Consider the following 19,037-nt stretch of genomic DNA (forward strand, 5'->3'; position numbering starts at 1 on the left):
AGATCCAGGATGCTAACTCCCAACTGAAACTGTAGCACCTGTAACGTTGTGGGACTACGATACTCATGAACGGACACATTTAGAGAGTTTTGTGGCGTCAACGCTGCTCGGCACACGGGCCGTTCAGTCGTTAATCCACCTGTCAGATACGTTAAAGTGTTGCGGAACACTCCGCCCGGCTGCTCGGCTTTAGGTAGCGGTTAGCCGGAGTTAGCTCGCTCGGCCTGATGAGGGATTTGTATTGTTTTTTTCCTTGACGCTGTTGCTGCCTCCTTCTCCCCCCAGTTTTCAGTCTCGCGCGCGACGAAATGCACTTCCAAACGACACGCGTGTCCCGACGGGGAACACACGCCGAAGTTGGACGGGTGGCGGCTCGCATTAAGCGGACTCGGGAGGGATTTGTTGTTTACCTTTTGTCAGTTGTCACTGGTTAGCGGGCTAGGCTACCGAGCTAACGGGCTGCTAGCGCGAGCCTCTTGGCTAACAAGTTTTGCTAGCTTAGCCGTGAAGAAGCGCAGGTTTTTCGGGTCCCGTTCGTGGCGTTTTCCTTCAAGGGTATTCCTTTACAGCAGCAAGTCTCTGTGGTTTCGAGCACATCATGGTGATTAGTTTATGTACAAAAAAAAAAAAAAATGTTAGTTGCAATACAGAGAATAAGGAGTGTACGCCTGGAGAAATCCACTTCGATTTTTGAGTTGACGTAAGACGTGAGGTGACGTCATGACGCACGTAACGTTTTGTTCTTCCCACAGCGTCCGGTAGCATCCAGACGTCAGACATGATCACCAGCTAAAAACATACATAGATATTGTAATTAATTAAAAAAACTAAAACCAATATGCTGTAAGTCCTCCTAGTTATGTTTATTTTACACTGAACATTCACTTTGTTCTGTATTTGTACCAAAAAAACACAACATTGTTGCCTGTTTTTGATTTGATTTGATTTATTTCTAACGAAGGAACGAATAAAATTAGATTAAACAAATGGAAAAAAATAAAATAAAAAAGATAACATAGAAATAAATGAAAAGCCTATTTCAATATAACACACATGAGTTAAATGTGTGTGTTCGAAAAGGGAAAGGAAGAAGCCTAGGCTTATCAAGTCCTACCCCCATTCTTCACCCATTGACAATGCGAAATCCAATAAAATAATTAAACAGGCAAAACAAAAGAAAAAAAAAGTACTCCAATCGAGCTATTTATGAAAACAGAATAAATAAAATACACACAAAAAAGAACTTAAAGAACAAAATGAACAAGCGCCATTAACATCTGTGAGATTTTCATTCTCCTTCATTTCTGTATTTTTCAAAGATATCTCTTTTGTACATTTTTTGTTTACAGGTAGCAGTTTATTTATTGCTTTGTACATTATTTTTGCAGTCTTAAATTCTACCAGATCCCCAAACTTTAAGGTGTGTAGTTTTAAAAACAGTATATTGGTGTGTTCATAATATCCTACTTTACTTACTATACGAATGGCTCTTTGTTGTATTGTGTTTAGTGAACGTAAGGAGGTTTTATAGGTATTGTCCCATACTTCCACACAGTAATTTAAATATGTTAACACCAGTGTACAATACAGAATATACAGTGCTCTCCCATTCAAAACGTGCCTTGCTTCCCCATTACTCCAATGCTCTGCGCTACTTTTGCTCTCACATGTTTTATGTGGGGTTTCCAGCAGATTTTGTGATCAAGAATCACACCCAGAAATTTATTCTCATACTATTTCACCAATACTTTGAATTTTTGTATCATGTACATTGTGTTTACTCGTTCAATAGTAGCTTTTCTTTAAAACTATCATCGATCTTCTTTTGCAGGACATTAAAATATAATAGAATAGAATAGAATTTCTTTGCCAGACCCATAACCACCCTGATTCACACATTTTCTGGACATTCCCAAATAACACAAACATCTACTGTTACACAACAGTTTCAAACATTTCCTTATTACGCTATTCTTTGTTATATTGCGTTACTTTTTTCTCATTTGCATTGTGAGTGCAGCAGCTCTACAAATCCGTAGCACATCATAAAATGATAATAAACACTATTTCTATTTTATTTTTATTATTTCTAGAATCGACTAGAAATACAATAGAATAGAATAGAATAGAATAGAATAGAATAGTGGTCAATGTGGTTAATCCCATTGAAAAATTCTTAAGTGTTGCTCCACACAGAATACAATTTTAAAATCAAAAATAAAACTTTGATAAGTAATATTAAATAATAATGTGTACAGGACTGAAAGGTGACTGATATACGCATGGATGTTAATGGAATTGACAGAAAAACACAACAAATTATTTACAAAACAACAAATTATTTATAAAGCAAACACAACAAATTATTTACAAAACAATAAGAGTTATACAGTCCGATGTATCTCCTGTGGTTCTTGTTCTAGTGCATTGACACTAATGCGTTTGCATGCTTGTACAATCCTATTCACAGAACAGAAACCATCCATCCAGAGGTTGCAGTCTGGCCCATAGGATGTCCTAATATAAGTGTAGAAATTAGAATGAACTCAGTGTTTTTGAATGAAAGTAACTGCAGTTTAAAACCCGTCCACTCTTTTAGTAAGATCAGCAAACATGAGATGAAGATGATGAGTGATACCTCTGATCTGCTTTTTGCTCCAACACCAGGTGAACGTAAACCGATACGAGATCAATACTTGTATAAAAGCCTAATGTGTGAAGATAACTGAGCTTATTTGATGGAAGAAAGGAGTTCAGGGTGTTTTCTTTCATATTGTAGCTATCAAAAAGACATTAAGGCCAACAAATTATTTTCTTCTTCTTTGTCTACCCGGGGCTGTCAGACCTCAGTGCTCAGACCTCATCTGAACACATCTCCGCCTCTAACAGGAAGATCTGGAGCTCCAGCATGTGTGAAGCCATTTATCAACTTAAAAAAAACTACCTGGAGGAAATAGGACCTCAATGGCACAACAATTTCAATTAAAAAAACAACATGTTTATCAAAAATGTGTACATACAATGCAAATATCAATCTTTTAACAGTAAATCAATCCAATGACGGCCATACATGACATGCATGAAAAATAATATTTTGATATCGAACTGCACATCACTACTGCACACCACTACTGCACACCACTACTGCACATCACTACTGCACACCACTACTGCACACCACTACTGCACACCACTACTGCACACCTGACTGAAATGAACGCAACGATTATTCATTGGTCATTTTATTACACAAGAGAAAGAAGCAGCTTTAAAAGAAGACTTTCATCCTGTCAAGGTCTATCTATCTATCTATCTATCTATCTATCTATCTATCTATCTATCTATCTCTCTATCTCTCTATCTTTCTATCTATCTATCTATCTATCTATCTATCTATCTATCTATCTATCTATCTCTCTATCTCTCTATCTTTCTATCTATCTATCTATCTATCTATCTATCTATCTATCTATCTATCTATCTATCTATCTATCTATCTATCTATCTATCTATCTATCTATCTATCTATCTATCTATCTATCTATCTATCTATGGCCACTGTAACAATGCAAATTATTACAGTCATATGATTGTGTCAGCTTGGTTTTGTACAAAAAACGCCTGGGAATTTCTTGTATTTTTATGTAAACAGTTGCATATGAATGTGGGGTTTTGTTTTTTGGGGGATATATTTATGCATTGGTTTGTACTTATATTAATTAGATGTGCTTTCTAAATTGTGAACATTTTTCACTCCACATGTTTGTGGCTCTCAATATTGAAAGAATTTAACTTTTTCCCATTCGAATTTTGAATTAATTTATTTTTTGTAGTTTTAGGTCCAGTGTGTTCAGATAGTATTTCAAGATGAGTAAATAATTGTAGAAATCACATAGGTGAAGTTGTGCTGGGGGAAAAAAGACACCAAGCATTCAAGTGAAGCAGTCATTATGTTGAAATCAAGAAGTAAAAGCAAATTTTGCTTAAAACGGCAAATTCACCCCCCGACCCCATAGTGTTTATACCATTTGAAAGCCATTTCTCTTTATTGTCTTCACTTCTGCGATATTAGGAAGTGCAAGCAAATTCAGCAAGGGGGACATAGAACATCTGCAGACACAATGCTGATCTAAAATACACCTGAGTCTCTTCTATCATACTAACATAGACAGGTTGTGTGTGTGTTTCCTCCTCAACACATTGTTTATGCATTAAACGAGTGTCAGACTGTCTCATCCAACACACAGCTGAGCTTGCACACTGCTGTCAGGCCGTGTTGGAGAAAAGAGGAAGAGGCAGTGATGCATGCTCCAGCAGTGTGTCCGCCCTCCCCTTGCCATCTCCAGGAAGCTCTCTTGACAGACTCAGAGAAGCCGTCAGTCTGTCACAAGCTGTTTTTTTTTTTGGCAAAGCCGGTGAACACAAAGGTGGAGAGGGATCCTTGGAGAATGGTAGGTGAAACTGACGCAATGCCCCGAAAGCTTTCCCTTATCCGTCGAAATGCAACCCAGTTTGATGATCTGTCATTCAGACATTTCTGTGTATCTGTGAAGTTTTATTTCAACCGTTGCAACAGAAAGCCACCATCCCCCCCTCGCGTTTTTTTTTTTTTTTTTTTTTGTTACACAGGAAACTCGCTTGCATGTTGCTGCAAAACATTTCCTGCCCTCAATATGTCAGAATGGTGTAATGAATGTTTAATGTCTCCATGTAGGGTGAATATAGACATTCACTCACCTCTTCATTTTGTCTCTATTTCTGTCCGACAGTCCAAAACCACCTCATTTCATCCTGAGCACAGGGACATATGTACATACATGATAGTCAGAATTGACTAAATCTTATTGGTGTATTTCTGCAGTCAAGCTCTCTGGTTGTGTGCGAAGTGGATGAAAGTCTCAAAGACAAACTGAGAAAGTTTAGATTTCGAAAGGAGACCAACAATGCTGCCATACTAAGTGAGTAAAGGTCTTTCTCGTTATACTTGCATGTCTCCAACTTCATCTTTGTAAAAATTTTTAACGCAAACTACTGTCACACTTTGCAGTGAAAATAGACATGGAGAAGCAGCTTGTCATCCTCGAAGAGGAATACGAGGCAAGTACAGTTTGGTCTTTATTGTCACTCTATTTGGATTTTGATCAATTAGATTTTTTTTAAAATTTAAATTTTATTTCAATAAAAGCTTATTCACACTTACCCCATCACAAAAAAACTAAACAAGGCTCTGTAGATAATGTCACACACATTTTTTTAAACTAATATTACTATTTTAACAATACACATTCAATATATGTTATACACAAGTTTTACATATACATGATTTTATACTTGCACATCAAACATATATACATACGTACACATGAATGTACATGATATCAATATAATAATAATAATAATAATAATAATAATAATAATAATAATAATAATAATAATAATAATAATAATCTACTATTTAAATTTCTTCAATCACATTTTAAATATAAAATAGTATGGCAATATTTAAATTGAAAAAATTCTCTATCACAATATAGTTTTTATCATATTTATTAAGTATTAATGAATGTTTTACCATTATATACATATTATATAGTATTGCTGTCCTAGATAAAACTGTTGCTCTTCTTTCTTATATTTACCAATGATATATGATTTAAAAAGCTTTTTAAACTGGTTCTGTTGGTGCTTTGTTTGATTTTATCCAAATTTAACCCCTGCTATATATAGGTCATTTATACTCAGCTTTGTCTTTTAGGACATCTCACTGGACGAGTTACGAGATGAGCTTCCAGAGCGGCAACCAAGATATCCAAATAAAAATCTCCATGTTTGAACTTTTAAATGATATAATGAAAATCAATGTTATGACTCTGAAACTTATCGTTTATCTTCCTTGACAAGCGTTGCACATTCATTGTCTACAGCTACAAATACGTCCACGCTGACGGCAGAGTGTCCTACCCTCTGTGCTTCATATTCTCCAGTCCAATGGGTGAGCTGCACCGGAGTTTTATAGACGAAGTAAATGTCACCTCACTGAACAATTATTGTTAACAATAGTAATAATACATTTTATTTGCTTTTAAAAGCACTTAAAGATGCTTAACATCATCATAAAATCAGCAAGCATAAAATGGAGAAACATAAACAGTCCATTTAAAAACACATAATAAAAGAAATCGATTTGTGCCAATTAGTATTAAAAGCAGTTCTGAACAGGGGAGTTTTGATGAGATTTGAAGGTGCTAAACACAGATGAGTTGAACAGCTAATTTGTCAGATTTTATTTTCCTAACCTGAGGGGGCTTCAGAGATTACAGACAGGCGTCCAATGGCTCTGCCTGTCAAAATTAGATAAAATTCTAGCCACATGTGCCACTCTGGCCCTTCTGTAGTGGCTCTCTGACGATTTTACTAAACTAAACCTAAACAAGCATTTTAATTAATTTTTATTTTATTTATATAGACAAAGTCATTTTCAAAAGGACTTTTAACTCTGGGCTAAAAGGGGCTTTAAAAAAAAAAGGCACAATTAAAATGGCTAAAATGAGGGAAACTGGCTAAAATCCACGGGGAAATGGGGAAAAATTAATGCTTGAACAGATTAAAAAAAAATTGGTAGAATTCTCAAAGAAAAAGCTTTAAAAAATGAGGTGAAAAAGACAAAAAGCAGCTTAAAAACGTGTCAAAATTGACTGAAAATGCTGAAAAGAAGGTTGAAACCTGTAACATCAGGTACCAGAACAGCTGAAATGTATTTAACGTTGACCATCCTAAAATGTATTTGAAGCTTCATAAATGCAAGACAAGATACAGTTCATGTTCATATATTAAAACTAGTATATGTGAAACTTTAAAAGCGGTGTTAGCCTTATTTTAAAGGTTGAACTTGTTTTGCGGCTCCAGTTAAATTTGATTCGGTGGAAAGTGATAAAATAAAAACATCTCCTGGTCATAAAGGTTGCAGACCTGCGGACTAGACTCTTGAACAAAGCGAGGAAGTTGCTCAAGTGCCAGAGTGAGCACTGCTTAGCTTTACTTTGGTATTGTGGAGATTCAAGAAGAGGGTCGGCCGCGTTTCAATCAGGGGGAAAAGGTTGAGAACTGCGATACTAAAACATTTGTTTAAAGTGATGAAGGTGCCCTTTAACTCTCCTGGAAACCTGCCGATTTATTCTCCCCAGGCTGCAAGCCGGAGCAGCAGATGATGTACGCAGGCAGCAAGAATCGACTGGTCCAAGCGGCCGAACTCACAAAGGTAACCGGACCAATCAATGCTTCCACGCCTTAAGATTCAAGAAGTACTTCATGTAATTTATTTTCACTTCTCGGGGGGTTTTCTATTTTTTTCCTTCTTAGCTGGCATTATACTCAGGTGATGGTATATTTCTAATGAGCTGCTCGAACACAGATTTCCCAAAAGAGGATCAATAAAGTTTGTGAAAGGTCCAAAGATCAATGAGGATTGATACGTTTTGCTTTTTTGTACAATTTTGAAAATGACATTCGTTCAGCTAAGTTTTTTGTGATTGTTAAATCTGGACCAGATAAATTTGACTTTAAATGTTTGTAAAAGCACCACATTGAAAACATTAATGATCTCTTTCCAGTGACACATTTTCATTTCTCCCTTCAGGTCTTTGAAACAAGAAATGCCGATGATCTGACTGAAGAGTGGCTGAAGAACCAGCTGGCGTTTTTCCGTTGAATAAGAAGCTCCTGTTTCTCACAATTATCCACCTTTGATTTGGACCAAGTGTTTTTTTTTTTTAAAGTTGAAGACACTTGGATGATGTGCAAAAAGCCGCCTTTCTTCCATTAACCATTTGAGTATTTTTTTTTTTTTTTAAAGATTCTCTGGATCTTCTGAAACCAATAAAAGAAAAACAAAGTGTGACCAGTGAATGTTAAAAAACGTCACTTGTGATTTATTATCAAGTTTCCATTTCAGGAGTTCATCAAAGACATTTTGACACGATCCTGCGCTGAATACATGAGACAAGAGACGAATGGTTTTACAATGATGCAGGAGTGACGGAGACGCGACTCTATTGATTATAAAAGGAGGTAACAAGTATCTGGAACCATATTAACACTTATGGAGGAAGAACGGCTCCACATTACAGGACGTCTGATCCAGGATTGGATCTGAACACACAGATGAGGCGTCACCGCGCCGTTTGAACCGCCGATCTTATTCGCTGTCACTGGCATCGCTGGAGTCCGAGGCTCTCTCACTTCCACTTCCACTCTGAGCTCGAGTCTCTGAATGCTCGCTGCTGCGGTCGCTGCGAGCCGGCGAGGCGCTGCGACTCCGGCTGCCGCGTCTGTTCCCGCCTTCGTCGTCGCTGTCGCTGCCCTCCTCCCCGCTGCTCCGGGCGGAATTCTTGGGCTCGTTGTCGTTCTCGTTGTCGTTGTCATTATCGTCGTCGCCGTCGCCATCGCTGTCATCGTCGCTGCCGAAGATCTCCTCCTCGTCCCGCATCTCCCGGGTCCTCTCCTCACCGCTCTCGCTCCCACTGCCGCTGGCCTTCCTCCTCCTCTTCCCTCTCTCCTCATCCTCCTCCTCCTCCTCGTTGTCGTCGTCTCCACCCCTTGGCTCGGGGTCCTCGTCTTCCCTCTCGGATTCGCTGCTGGAGTTTTCTGCCTCACTCCCGCTGCCTTTCTCTTTCTCGTCACCTGCAGAGTGCAAACATCACACGGAGCACGTGCTGAGCATTGCCATGATGCAACAGGTTGCGCGGCGGCGGGGAGCGGCTTAATGATTGAAAACTGCATGGGTGGTGAATGTAAGGGAGCTCACCAGAATCCTGCAGGTCTTTATCCATGTCCTCCTCCTCATCTTCTGGCTCGTGGTTCTCCAGCTGAGCTTTGCGTGCCTCCTACAATCACAATGAGAGCCATTAACACATAAATACTGAGCCACGTAGGAAAGCGTCACTGAATGTGAATTCAGTGAAGGAACACATTTCTGCAAATAAGTGTCCTTGAAAAATACTAGAAGCGTGGAAATGTCCATATTCGAAGGTATTTTCCTATTTTTTGCGAAGCGGCAGGTTTATGTGAAAGCAGCACAAGTCTCCTGTGGACTCGATACAGACTGTGACATTTTCACTGCCAGTCTTGATGCTCGGAACAGATTTGCTGCATAAATCTGATCTAAAATGTGTATTTTTATCAAGTGACCTATGTCTGATTACACTTGCCTACAACGCCAGAAACATCGTGCATCTGTACTTGTATCGTTTACAAACTTCACGCCGCTTCTCAACTAGGCGCCAAGAGCGAAGCCATATGATGACATAAATGTGATGCTCATGCCGCAGTGCCCGAAAAGTTCGCCAAACACCGCCGGGATTTTTGGGTAGAGGAGAAAGAAAAGGGCCAGGATCGCATCTTATTAATATGCTGCAATTATTTCCTCCAGAGGTCATGTGACCAGTGTGCTAAATTTCCCTGCATCTGAAAGCAGGACCGATCTGTGCTGCATAAGAGCAAAAAAATCGGAATTGGGTCTCATGACGGTGTAAATGCGGCCCTGAAACCTAATTGAGTCCAGACTGCTGTTGTTATTAGGGAGGAAGTCTGTTTTCATCCCGGTGAATGTGAGCAGTCATGTACTCAGGCCACTGGATATTTAATAAGAAATTAATTTCCATAAAAATCTGGATTTTGTGATTATTGTGTTCCTGCTTCATGACCTTGTGAAAACAGATTTGGACTCACCTGAGCTTCGAGCTCCTTCTCATTCATGTCTCTGTGCTTACACACCAGCACAGCGTTGGTGGTGGACTGTGTTCCAGCTTTGGCTCTCCTCTTGCTCAAACGCACTCTGCAGGTCAGAGTTCACGCCGTCAGAACATTTGGCCAAACAGATTTCACACACACTTCACACTGGTTCTGTGGATCACCACCACTGACGCCAAACAATCCGTGCAGTTTATCCTCCACTGCATGAATAAAAGCTGAACGTTTCTCTCCTGAGTAGTTACCTCGTCTCCAGCTCGTTGTAGTAAACGCCGTCTCCGTCTCTGAAGATGAAGAAGTAGTTCTCCTCGTAGCCCTTGCTGGCTTTGTTCTTCACGTTCCAGTTGTACTCTCTTGCTATCTTATAGTCGTACCTGTAACACAAAAATAACCGACAACAGCACTCACACAAGGAAAGCGACAAATTAAAACATATGTTCTGCTTTATGCGACTCTTTTACTTACAGGTCCTCTGGCATGTAATCCAATCCCTCGTCGCAATCTCTCTTGCGTTTGCGCAGCGTGTCTTCATTGGGCAGGAAGTAGGCCACAAACTGATTCCCTTCCTCATCCATCATACCTCTGAAGTACACAGATACAATGATAAGTGTCAATAAAGAGTATTTCTGCTGCAGATTCAGAGATTTGTTTCATAGACAGTGGTAGTTTATACCTGATCATAGCCTGAGACATCATTTCCACTCCTGCAGGTCCTGATATGTCTTTGGGTGCAGGATCAGAGTCAAATATGACCTGAGCACACGGGTTGATCCACATCTGGAAAAAAACAGAACATGGTCATTGAGTAGCTCTAACTGTAAGTATTTGTTGTCTTATAGCATGAGGCGTTAGCTGTACTTCCCCGCTGCTGCACTGAATCTGAAACGATCCACACAAAATGCAGTAAGATAAAGTGAAGAAGTCCGTTCGGGACTCACCTTGAAGTCAGGGAACACAGGCAGGACCTCCACGGGAGTGACTCGGGGTTTACTGTAGTGCTGTGCAATCTGGGGACAAAGAGCGACATCATGTTGTACAAAATACTTCACAGAGCATCATCCAATCATGCTCTTTGACCACGTTTATTCACATTATTCTCCAATCCCTTATATTGGTGGACAAAATGCTGACTCACAGATTTCTGCGCATCCTCAAACGTCTTCTCGATAGCAGAAATCTGACTGTCTCTGTCCTTGTAGATCTCTTCTTCTGTAAACTGCTGTTTGACTGACACTCCGATCCTGGAGACGTCACACACGTGCCATTAACAAAAACACTCTTTTACATCATTTAGGTTTGAATGTATCCGTTACTTACTTGACTTCCACTTTCTCGTTGGAGACGCCGTATCTGTTGAACTCTGTGGAGATGTACTCGGTTTTCCTCATCCATGGCACCACTTTAGCGTGCTGCTGGGACCTGACAGAGGAGGAGGAAACGTTTGAAGTGCACTGTGGAGTAGTGGTGAGCGCTTCCCCCGGCACAGTGAGTGGATCCCCAGTTTGAGCCTGGGTATAGGAGCCTGTCTGGAGCCGCAATTGCAAGTTCTCCCTGTGCATTTGAGGTTAATTGGTGACTTAACTGCCTGCAGTAGTGAATGTGAGTGTGTATTATAATATGTGAGGATGCACGATGATATTGGCACAACATCGGGATCTGCAAATAATCACAAAATAAATTCAATATTGGCATGAATCGCCGAAGGTCGTACGCCGATATTTCTTTTTCCAGGGCAACCATATGATCACACCCTGAGCATGCGCGGCTGTCAGGGTGGGGAGAAAAAAGGAGACGTCATCATTTTTTCTCCCACAGAAACGCATCACATCTGAAAAGAAGCTTTTCTTCAAAAGCAACACTTTTGTTTAGGACAGGGTGTAGCGTCCATCTAAGGCTCACTGCCCTAGAAACCCAGCTTGCTGTGCGCCACGCACACACACTCCAGCTCGCTGTTAATGAGTGTATCAGATATACTTCAACCATGTGCAGCATGTGGCGTCGCTGGAGCGTGAGCCCCGAAACTCTTTAACACGACTCGGAGTTACGTGCTGCACCTGAACTCGTCGTTCTGGTCGTCTGCTCCTGGAATTTAAAACTAAACCAACATGGCGGGTCGGTCACAAACTTTCTCTTTTATTTCTAGAACAGTTCAAGTGAAAAGTATTTCCTGAAAACATTTGAAATGAGGAATAAAACTGTACAGCTGTTGAATCGGTCCTCGTTTTGGTTCCACGACAGCGAGTTCAGATGTTTTATGAAAGTTTTCCGACGTGTTAGATCGCCGCCTCCTGCACCTTATTGGCTTAAAATTGGATGAATTCAACTTTAAGCAAATGAGCTTTGGGGTTTCACATAGACAATGAATGGGAAGCAGGAAATTGACAGATCCTGTGGCTACGTGATTTTGATACGGCGATGCATTCGTGGACTCCCAATTGTATCGGTATCGGCAATATTTTGTTCGAAAATATCGGCACATCGGCGCACATTCCATATTGTGCATTCTTAACACTAGGTCTCTGTTACAACATGAAGACAAGCTGGTAAAGAGGAAGGAAGAGACGGATTTGTTGTTTTACCTCTTTGAACTGGATGGAGCCTGAATGTCCTCCTCCAACAGTTTTTCATCGGCAGGGTCCAGAAGTACTGAAAGTTTTAACAGCTGGATGAGTAAACTCAGTTATTAGATGTGTAAATCCAGACCAAGAGCTGGAGACTTACTGCTGGGGTCTATGCGGTAGGTGTCTGGGTTGATGAGGTCAATAGTGACACCAAGGTCCGGTTCAGTCAGCAGTTCATGTTTATGCTGCTTCTCCAGAGACGTGGCTTTATACTGTACAAACCTGCCACAGCAGAACGAACACCACGTGCGTCTTAAGTTAAATATGTTCACTTACAAGACAGTGAATGGAAGAAAAGGCTGAGGGGATCATTTACCGGTGCTGATCGAAGGGATATGTAATGAACTTGGGATCGAACGGGATGTCGGGCAAGCTGTTGCAGTACTTCACTCGACACACCACTCCGGACCTGTCACAGGCACAAACGTGAAGACAAAAACCGAGCTGTTGATTTCTGGTCTTTTTTTATTCGGCTTATTAACCCTTCGCATGACCGAGTGACAGTAAATAGACAAGAGTGTAAAATATCTCACCTTTCTGGGACTGTTCTGTGAGAGGACGGCCGACTGAAAGAGAAAACAGCCATTTGTCAAATTTCTCATCATCTCTCATTAACTGCTGCTCAAGTGTGACTGTAAACATCTCAGTGGAAAGTAATTAACACACAACTGATCCTTAACACTTATCACACTTAAATGAACAGACAATTATGTCAATTTAATTATCCCAGGAATCCGTAGCATTTCTACAAAGTACAGTTCAGTGGAGATTCACACATTTGTGTGCATCACTTTTAATCTCCATTAAGTCCAATAAAAATCTCTATTAGCTGGCAATTTAACCTTTAAATTAACAAATGCATACTTTGCTTTGCTGCAATAAAACCTGAAATAAAAAGCAAACCTTAATGGTCTAAATAGCTTAAAAAAAACACACACACACACACTGCAAGAGTAGTAAAACACTGTGATTAATAAAAACCAATTGACTGTTATAAGAACAATCCTGCACATCTCCAATCACCAAAGGCGGTTTTTAGTTAACCGTTACTCTACAAATGTTTACGGGAATTATTTTTAACAACATAGTTTAACTTTACTGATTATCTACCAGTCAAAGGGGCTGTACACAAAAACAGCAGAAACATGTAAAATATGTATTTCAGAGAGCATTTACCAAAATTAGAATTATAGCTTTCAGCTTTGCTTTCCCCAACTACAATAAAATCATTAAATTAGTTTTCAGGAAAAGAAGAAAGATTGTTATAAAATTGATGGTGAAATTGATCAACTTTGGATCAACCAAGCACGAGGCTGTGCCACTATAGAATATAATCTTTGGAAAAAGGTTCAGGATTCAGGAAATTCATCTCAAAAACTGGAATCGGTTTAAAATGTGAACATGTATGACATGAGTGATTTTGTAGGACAGATCCTGATTCCTGTTAAGATGCAGCACAAAGGAGACAATGATTGCAATTTATCAATTCATTTAGCTCCCAATCCTAATTCATGTCTTGCACTACTGTGAGACCACAAGAACTGAACAGGTAATGACAGCGTGATGCAGCAGGGACATCGAGCAGTCTCTTTACCAGGCGAGGTCTTAACAGCAACATGCTTTAACCAACATAAACCTCCAGAGGCTGACTGTAGAAGATGACATTTTTCCTTCTATTGCAGAAGCTTTGCTTTCATTTCCCTGGCTTATTCCAGCGTGTGCTGCCACGAACCCCGATCAAGACTCTTGTCATTCTATTTGTTGTTTGTTGTTTTAAGCAGCCAGTGAAACCTCCTTTGTGGCAGTCAGCAGTTAAAACATTCACTCTGTGCAGAAAGGCGGATTTAATTTCATCTGCCGGTTCAGACTTATATTATCGCTCAGGAACAAAAATAGATGGTCGAGCTTTGCCCAAATTTTTTTGAGACTGTTGGTGCAGCCCTTGAACAAATAAAAAAAGTCAGACCCACTCCACTTCCAGTTTCAAACACAATATTCTGGTTTCTTTACATATAAGCTGATGACTTATTAACACTTTGGGTGTCTCTCTTTTGTCTTGTTCAAAATTTCCACTTGCAAGCACTGTACAGAAATTTGCACTTGCAGCCTGTGGCAGAACATCTGCTCCTGTTGATGTTCACCACGCTCACTGTGTCACTTCAGCTGAAACTACTGGGCGACTGTCACATTCAAGTGTGGCACCTGAGCCCACTGGTTTCATTCGCAACACTTCACCATGTCAGGAGGGCCACAGGTGGACGTGCCGACTGCTGGCAGGTTGTGACAGACTGTCAGGGCCACTTGGAGAATCCTATTTGTGGCTGCCTTTTGTTATGCTTGTGCTGTGAAGAGCAAGTTTGTATGGAGTCAAATCCAGGACCCAGAGAGGAGTTGCTCAGCGTTTTCCTCCTGTTGCCCTGCAACACACCTTACGCATTCAGTTATAAATCATTTTACAGACTGTGATGACAACTTCAAGACCCTGAGCTCATTAATGACATCACAGTGAGAGAAAGGGCTCTACAGAGATAAAGTCAACATCCCACAAGTTTGGTAAAACCTGGACGTTGGGTGAAATGAAAGTGCGGAGGGCAAAAGCACTAACTTTGTAATGCTTGCAAGGGTTGAACTGAAAACAAATTCTGAACGCAGCCTGGCAGTGTTTGAGATGTAGCTGGAAGAGGAATTTCAACACGAAAGGTGCAAAAAAAGCTGGATCAGACAGGCTGGAGGAAGGGAAGGGCTGTTGTTGAAAAAGATGGCGAAACGAAAAATGTAGTTATATCATTGGAAAAAGACACCCAAATAGTCATCTTGTGTCAACCATCATGTATGTGTACGAAATTAGTCATTTTAATAACAAGGATTGCTAATGTGGAATTAAAGCAGCATAGAAAAATGCACATTGTCGATCATTGTAGAAAACTGCATGGAAATAGTCTCTCCTTAAAGTTGAGCACTTCACATGGTGAAGTTTTTATTGACAATCTCTAGATTCCTCACACCTTCCCGTGGGCTCACCACCTGCAGGAAGGTTGTTAATCGGTGCAATGTGATCTGGGTGACAGTGCTCAGACTGTCACCCCCGCAACCCGGACACGGATAAGCGGGAGAAAATAGATGGATGGATGGATGGATCTCTAGATTGGCTGTTTTTGGTCATTAGTTTTGGAGTTCAGCTTTCAGTAGTGACATCAAATGTGAATGTATTTTGTCCCCCCACCCTTCCTCTGTTATAGATCTTTTCAGCATTCATGTGTATTTCACTGCTGTGTTGTCATTAACTGCTTGTTACATATTGGATGGTTTTTGGTGTCTAGACTCAGCTCCGACCAGAACATCTTCATAATGTAACCTGAAACCCATTTAACACATTTTAGATTGGCCACATACATCCTAATTACATCTGACTAAGATCTCAACATAAAGTCAGTTGTAATGAAACATTTTGGTGCAAAATACAGTGAAATGTCCAGCAAACTTATCTTATAGCTGTTGTTACAAACTCACATTGACAGCCCTAACCCTTTGATTAAGTTTGATGGCAACAAGGTCATCTTTCATTACATCACCAATATCTCAGCTCGGGTCTCGGTGTTGTGTTGTATACACTTCTCTTAACAAATTAGTTGAAAAATCAATGTTTTCTTTTAAATTTTTACAATTTGCGTGGTGGTTTGGCTGGATTGGAGTCTCTTGTGGGCCGGTTTGGGCCCACGGACCTGAAGTATTAAAACATTTCTGTGATTTCAAATCATAAATACACGAGGTGGTGGGAAATGTTAGATATTCCCACAGTTACCCGTTACTCTGCACGTGACTAAACTCTATTGTACATGATGAACTATTTGATACAGGCGGCAGCATAAAGACTATAAATATGATTGAATCTGCTGCAGAAACACATGACGCCTTTTTAACTGAAATTTGAGGATCAGACCATAGCATATTGAAAGACTGCAGTTGTATGACCAGCATTATGTACTTTATATCACTAACTTTCACCGAGAAGCACAAATTATGCGACAAGAGTCAGTATATTAACGCAAGGTAACCTAGCCTGCGTGCTAACTAACCTTAACCAGCAGGTTAACGGGAGCTCACGTCACGTTGTCTTCTTGTTTTGCAGATGAGTTTACTAAAACTAATCTTTATCCAATGTTTGTTCTCTAACTAACTAACCAGCCAGCTGACCAAACAACTAAAATCCACCTTCACACGGCGGACTTCGTGCACACAGACCGCTAAAAGCTCTATATTTACACATACCTGTGTCCGTCTTCTCGTTGAGCTTGTGTCTGAATTGTTGGAGCCATGTTTTAAAAGCTCCAAACCCTAGACGGAGCTCCGTTTGTGTTGTTAAAGTATTACACTAAAACGCAGCGTCAAAATGCTACTGTTCGTCTTACATTACATTAACAAATAAACGTATCTCATGGAGAGGGGGCGGAGCTTAACCCGGAAGTACACACTCCAGCATGGTTAATTTATGGCGAGCGCCCCCTGCTGGTTTGGAAGGCGCTTTGCAAAGAACTATCGCAGTAGAGTAATAGCGCTTCATCAGATAGAGACAATTTTCGCTGTTGCTAAAACTATTTCTTTGCTTAAAATGTGCATTTTAATACAATTTTATCTGAAAGAGAGCTTTATTGTTGTTGATCAGCGTGTGTTTACTTAGGCTTTCATTGGAAACTGCTGTAGAGTTTCATTCTACCATTCTACACCTCCATTCCTCCCTTATTTGATGGCTCCTGAATGTAAGGGGTGAAGTACGGAAGTACGGAAGAGTTTTAGCAAGAGATGCCAGTGGGGAAAACCAAGATGGCGGTGTTGCGGGCGCCGCCATTGTTATTTCTAGGTCGCCGCCATCTTGAAATGGTGCTATGCGGAAGCATGGACGGAAATGACGCAAAATGACGCGCCGGAAGTGACGTATATAGAAGCCGACCCACCGGATGTGACGAAATGGACTGACCGTAAAGGAAGATACGTACACGAAAGCCGACCCACAGGAACTAACGTGCGGACCAAACATGCAGGAAGTTACGTAGACGACACGCAAATGCCGGAAGTGACGTGGCGAGACCCACTCGACCTAAATTAAATCGGCGCACATTTGTTTTTTCGTCTTTGGATTCTTCACACGTGTACTCGAAGCTCAACGGAGTTGTTAGCGGTCGCTTAACTCATTTTAATCTGCAGGATGATTGAGGTGTTGAAGGGGGGTGATCCTGACTGTATTCTCCAGAGAGCAGATTAAGGTGAGTGAAACTAACTGTGCTGTTAGTGGTTCTATTCCCGAGTGCTAATATATGTTCTCTCTTTGCTCTTTGTCTTCAGATCTTACATGATGATGTCATGGAGTCGAGGGTCTGTTCAGACAGAATAAACCTCTGGAAGATGTCGTCAGCATCACTTTCCCTGAAGCAGCAGCTCAAACTGAGGAGGTTTCCTTTCAGTGAGCAGCAGGTAAGAAAACACCTCATCAATCAAGTTTGGGAGTTTTTACATAACATAAGCTTGATTTGTTTACTTTTATTCCTCTGTATTGCAGCAGATCTTGGAGATGCTGAAGGAGATGGAGGAAGTCACAGGAATCCAGAAGGAGGACCTGAGACTCATCCGTTACGTTTTGATGTTTTTCTCCCAGAAGTAAGATGATCAATGGAATGGAGGACATCATAGAAGTAGAGTGCTCAATATTTTGAGTTTTTGGAAAGCTATCTACATACACCTTGTCAATGTTTTTCAGATCATCATCAACATCCTGATGGCCGAAGGTCATACAAGGCTTGAGCCAGAGGGAGAAAGTTCTAACATGCTCTCACAGGGGAACCAACTGTACATGATGAACAAGAGAGTCTGAACGCATCCGGTGATGTAGTAGTAATCCTATATCTTCCTGTGTTCATCTGATAGTAGTGTGAAGCTGCACTGCTGTTGCTCATTACCATCTTATCTACTGGAATCTATACATTATATTTGCATAATGTCTCTAAAATCAAGAATATATTGATAGAGTGACACTGAAAAGCTAATCCATGCATTTACTGCCAGAGTAACTATTGTAACTCCCTATTATCAGGGGGTCCAAGTCACTGTTTAAAAAGTCTTCAACTAATTCAAAAGATCTTAAAGAACTGCTGGTCCCAGATCTCCCCAGAAGAACACTTGGTTCTCAGAGTGCTGGCTTACTGGAGGTTCTTAGCTTTTCTAAAAGTAGAATGGAGGCAGAGCTTTCAGCTTTCAGGTTCCTCTGATGTGGAACCAGATCCCAGTTTCAGTTAAAGAGTCTGACACAGCCTCTCATTTGAAGGTTAGGATGAAGACTTTTCTATTAAAGTTTACAGTGAGAGCTGCTTCAGGACACCTTAGACCATTTTCTAGTTTAGCTGCCAGAGGTTAAGACTGCTGGAGGACCTAAACTGAGCTTCTTTCCTTTTTTATTCACCACTATTACATGTCACTAACATTTGCCTTTCTCTCCTGTAGTCTGTGCTCTCAACATCCCTGCCGGATGTCTGACAGTGGAGCTGAAGGTGGATTGAAGCCTCATGTCCTGATCAGTCTTCCGGGTGGATCTCTCTCTTATCTATCTGTCTGTCCTCTCCTCTGTCCTCTCACCCCACCCGGCCAGCAGGAAGCCTCCACCTCTGAGTCTGGTTTCTG

At 40.7% G+C, this 19,037-nt stretch overlaps 3 protein-coding genes across 4 annotated transcripts in view; 1 reads left to right on the top strand and 2 right to left on the bottom strand.

The window, feature by feature from the left end:
* samd4b (sterile alpha motif domain containing 4B) overlaps window positions 1–731 on the bottom strand; it is a 16,016-nt gene extending 15,285 nt beyond the window's left edge. The window contains exon 1 of one of the 2 annotated variants that reach the window (XM_080459799.1): window positions 411–731. The gene's annotated coding sequence lies outside the window, so the exon portion shown is untranslated. The remainder of the gene's footprint in view (window positions 1–410) is intronic. The other variant, XM_080459798.1, reaches the window with a different exon arrangement.
* The window catches only part of gmfg (glia maturation factor, gamma), an 8,583-nt gene extending 678 nt beyond the window's left edge, over window positions 1–7,905 (top strand). The window contains exons 2-8 of the mRNA XM_080459802.1: window positions 4,248–4,451; window positions 4,862–4,958; window positions 5,048–5,097; window positions 5,756–5,805; window positions 5,910–5,992; window positions 7,185–7,258; window positions 7,637–7,905. Coding sequence (XP_080315928.1) covers window positions 4,248–4,451; window positions 4,862–4,958; window positions 5,048–5,097; window positions 5,756–5,805; window positions 5,910–5,992; window positions 7,185–7,258; window positions 7,637–7,708 — 630 coding nt within the window. The 3' untranslated portion in view covers window positions 7,709–7,905. The remainder of the gene's footprint in view (window positions 1–4,247; window positions 4,452–4,861; window positions 4,959–5,047; window positions 5,098–5,755; window positions 5,806–5,909; window positions 5,993–7,184; window positions 7,259–7,636) is intronic.
* paf1 (PAF1 homolog, Paf1/RNA polymerase II complex component) lies at window positions 7,894–16,828 on the bottom strand. Its single transcript, XM_080459801.1, has 14 exons — window positions 16,638–16,828; window positions 12,902–12,934; window positions 12,685–12,777; window positions 12,469–12,590; window positions 12,327–12,393; window positions 11,065–11,166; window positions 10,883–10,988; window positions 10,686–10,754; window positions 10,421–10,524; window positions 10,213–10,329; window positions 9,993–10,121; window positions 9,727–9,832; window positions 8,804–8,882; window positions 7,894–8,679 (listed from the first exon to the last, which is right to left on the bottom strand). Exons 1-14 carry the CDS (start codon window positions 16,682–16,684, stop codon window positions 8,195–8,197), a joined length of 1,659 nt encoding a protein of 552 aa, XP_080315927.1. The 5' UTR covers window positions 16,685–16,828; the 3' UTR covers window positions 7,894–8,194.
* Window positions 16,829–19,037: the final 2,209 nt, after the last annotated feature.

Source organism: Lipophrys pholis (genome assembly GCF_963383615.2).
Source record: "Lipophrys pholis genome assembly, chromosome: 3".
Classification (NCBI taxonomy): Eukaryota; Metazoa; Chordata; class Actinopteri; order Blenniiformes; family Blenniidae; genus Lipophrys; species Lipophrys pholis.